This window comes from Austrofundulus limnaeus, unplaced genomic scaffold (genome assembly GCF_001266775.1).
Source record: "Austrofundulus limnaeus strain Quisiro unplaced genomic scaffold, Austrofundulus_limnaeus-1.0 Scaffold506, whole genome shotgun sequence".
In the NCBI taxonomy this organism is placed as follows: Eukaryota; Metazoa; Chordata; class Actinopteri; order Cyprinodontiformes; family Rivulidae; genus Austrofundulus; species Austrofundulus limnaeus.
The window spans coordinates 433,961-436,263 of NW_013952908.1; the positions used below are offsets into that span (position 1 = coordinate 433,961).

General features: G+C 46.3%; 2 protein-coding genes across 5 annotated transcripts in view; one reads left to right on the plus strand and one right to left on the minus strand.

Moving 5' to 3' along the window:
- Positions 1-284, minus strand: part of LOC106530299 (muscle M-line assembly protein unc-89) — a 619-nt gene extending 335 nt beyond the window's left edge. Inside the window, exon 1 of one of the 2 annotated variants that reach the window (XM_014025891.1) lies at positions 9-284. In XM_014025891.1, the coding sequence (XP_013881345.1) occupies positions 9-217 (209 nt within the window). In that variant the 5' untranslated portion in view covers positions 218-284. Of the gene's footprint in view, positions 1-4 lie in introns of both variants that reach the window. The other variant, XM_014025892.1, reaches the window with a different exon arrangement.
- Positions 1-2,303, plus strand: part of svopl (SVOP-like) — a 9,111-nt gene that overhangs the window by 5,988 nt on the left and 820 nt on the right. For all 3 annotated transcript variants that reach the window (XM_014025889.1, XM_014025888.1, XM_014025890.1), the window contains exons 11-14: positions 308-504; positions 770-881; positions 977-1,058; positions 1,160-1,249. In XM_014025889.1, the coding sequence (XP_013881343.1) occupies positions 308-504; positions 770-881; positions 977-1,058; positions 1,160-1,249 (481 nt within the window). The remainder of the gene's footprint in view (positions 1-307; positions 505-769; positions 882-976; positions 1,059-1,159; positions 1,250-2,303) is intronic.

A 2,303-nucleotide genomic window follows, 5' to 3' on the forward strand; every position in this document is an offset into this window, starting at 1 on the left:
TTGGGTCTTCTTTGGACTGGGACACTTTGGGTCTTCTTTGGACTGGGACACTTTGGGTCTTCTTTGGACTGGGACACTTTGGGTCTTCTTTGGACTGGGACACTTTGGGTCTTCTTTGGACCGGGACACTTTGGGTCTTCTTTGGACTGGGACACTTTGTGTCTTCTTTCAGACCGGGACACTTTGTGTCTTCTTCACTGGTCTTCACTGAGTTCATGGACTTTCCTGTTGTTCTGAGAGTCAGAACTTGTTCATCTTGATGTGGTCCTGATCAGAACCAGACCTCAGTTTTGTGTTTGGTCCGTAGGTTCGTGGCGTCCTTTGCGTACTACGGTTCGGTTCTGAGCAGTTCGGAGCTGCTGGAGAAGAACCTGCTGTGTGTGACCAACGCTGACCCGGAGCACCAGGTTAAACACCGCCACCAGGACGGGCTGTGTTACTGCATCCCCTTTGGAACCGGAGACTACCAGACCCTCCTCATCAGTTCTCTGGGAGAAGTCGCACGTGAGTCAGGAACTGTGGGGACATAAAGGGTTTAGGACCTGCTGTGGGGTTCTTGGTTCCTTCAGTGAAATCTGGATGTAATACTCACTTTGTCCTCTAGAGGCAGCACTGAGCACACAGGTCCAAACTCACTCAATTTAACTTCCGTCATAAAATTTTAAATAAACTTTTTTATCTGTAACCAGTGACTCTGTAAGGATCCTTCAGCCTGTAGTCCTGGACCAGGTCTCCTGTCTGACAAGGTCACTGTCCTCTGTCCCTACAGTGGTCCCATTAAACATCGCTCTGCTCAACGTGTTTGGACGGAAGACCACTCTGACGGTCCTTCAGCTGATAACGGCCTTTCTCTTCATGATGGTCAACATTTGCACCACCATGTAAGACCTGAACCTGGTCTCCTGATCTGAGGGTCCAGATGGTCCTGGGACCAGGTTTACAATGGATTCAAGACTGAAAGTTTTTCCTCCTGCAGGTTTGGTTTCACGGTCCTGCTTTTCCTGCTCCGGTCTCTGGTCTCCATGAATTTCAACGTGGTTTACATTTACACAGCTGAGGTACAGCAGGTCCTTCTTGCTGGTTCTGGACCCAGAATCCTGGGTTTATTAGGGGGTTCTTGAGTCTGGTTCAGGTTCTCATGTGTGTTGTTTCCTCTCAGGTGTACCCGACCGTGGCCCGGTCTCTCGGGATGGGTTTCTGCACCTCATTCAGTCGGATCGGAGGAATGATTGCTCCGTTCATCGCTCAGGTGCGTTCACTGACCTGTAGCTGAGGTGCGTTCACTGACCTGTAGCTGAGGTGTGTTCACTGACCTGTAGCTGAGGTGTGTTCACTGACCTGNGTTCACTGACCTGTAGCTGAGGTGTGTTCACTGACCTGTAGCTGAGGTGTGTTCACTGACCTGATTGACCTGTAGCTGAGGTGTGTTCACTGACCTATATCTGATAGGGTTGGGYATTGAAAGGGTTTATTTTGATACCGGTGCTAAATCGATACTCTCCAAACGGTACCGGTTCCTAAACGGTATTTAAATCGGTACTTAAAAAGTAAATAAATAAATAAATAAACACTCAGACTCACACAGACTCTCAAACTCACACAGAGGTTTATGAAGCAATGACTATTTCTGAGTCAAAGTCAAACTTGAAATTGACCAACATGTTAATTTAAAAGTTRATAATTTGTCTTCGYACAAAATATTCTTAAATCATTTGTTGTAGGTGGAAGTTTCTGCATCTTATTTTGTAAAGTGACACCACACTTTGGACCGTTTTGCTTTCAACATCTCAACTATAATATATAATATATAACGGTTAACTGCAGCGGCACCTGTTAGCCTCTCTCCATGAACTCGGTTCTACTCGATTCACTTTGGGTCGGGTCGGTTCTGCTCAGTGTCCGTGTGTCTCCTCGCAGTGGATGTGTGATAATTTRTGGACCGTCTGCAGCGGCTTCAGCTGTTGTGTTAAAAATAAAATAAAATAAAAAAGCCGTTGTGGTCTTACCGTTCAGACTTCACTTTTAATTAATTAATTAATTATCACGGTGCTGTTTAGTGGTTGTGTAACTTTGGGGCGGTCAGTTTGTTGGAAACCTCCTGTGATCTGCTCAGCTTCGTCTCCTTCACTTCTCTCCAGGAAGTGTTTACAAGTTCTACCTTTCTGATCACCGAAAAGGCAGTTTTATTTCACCATGTTGTCGCATCGCGCTGCACGCTCATATCCCTGAACAAAAGCAGCTCTCTTCAGGAGGAAATTTGCTGTCAGTCAATCCGAGAGTTAATCCACGAGCAGAATTCTGCT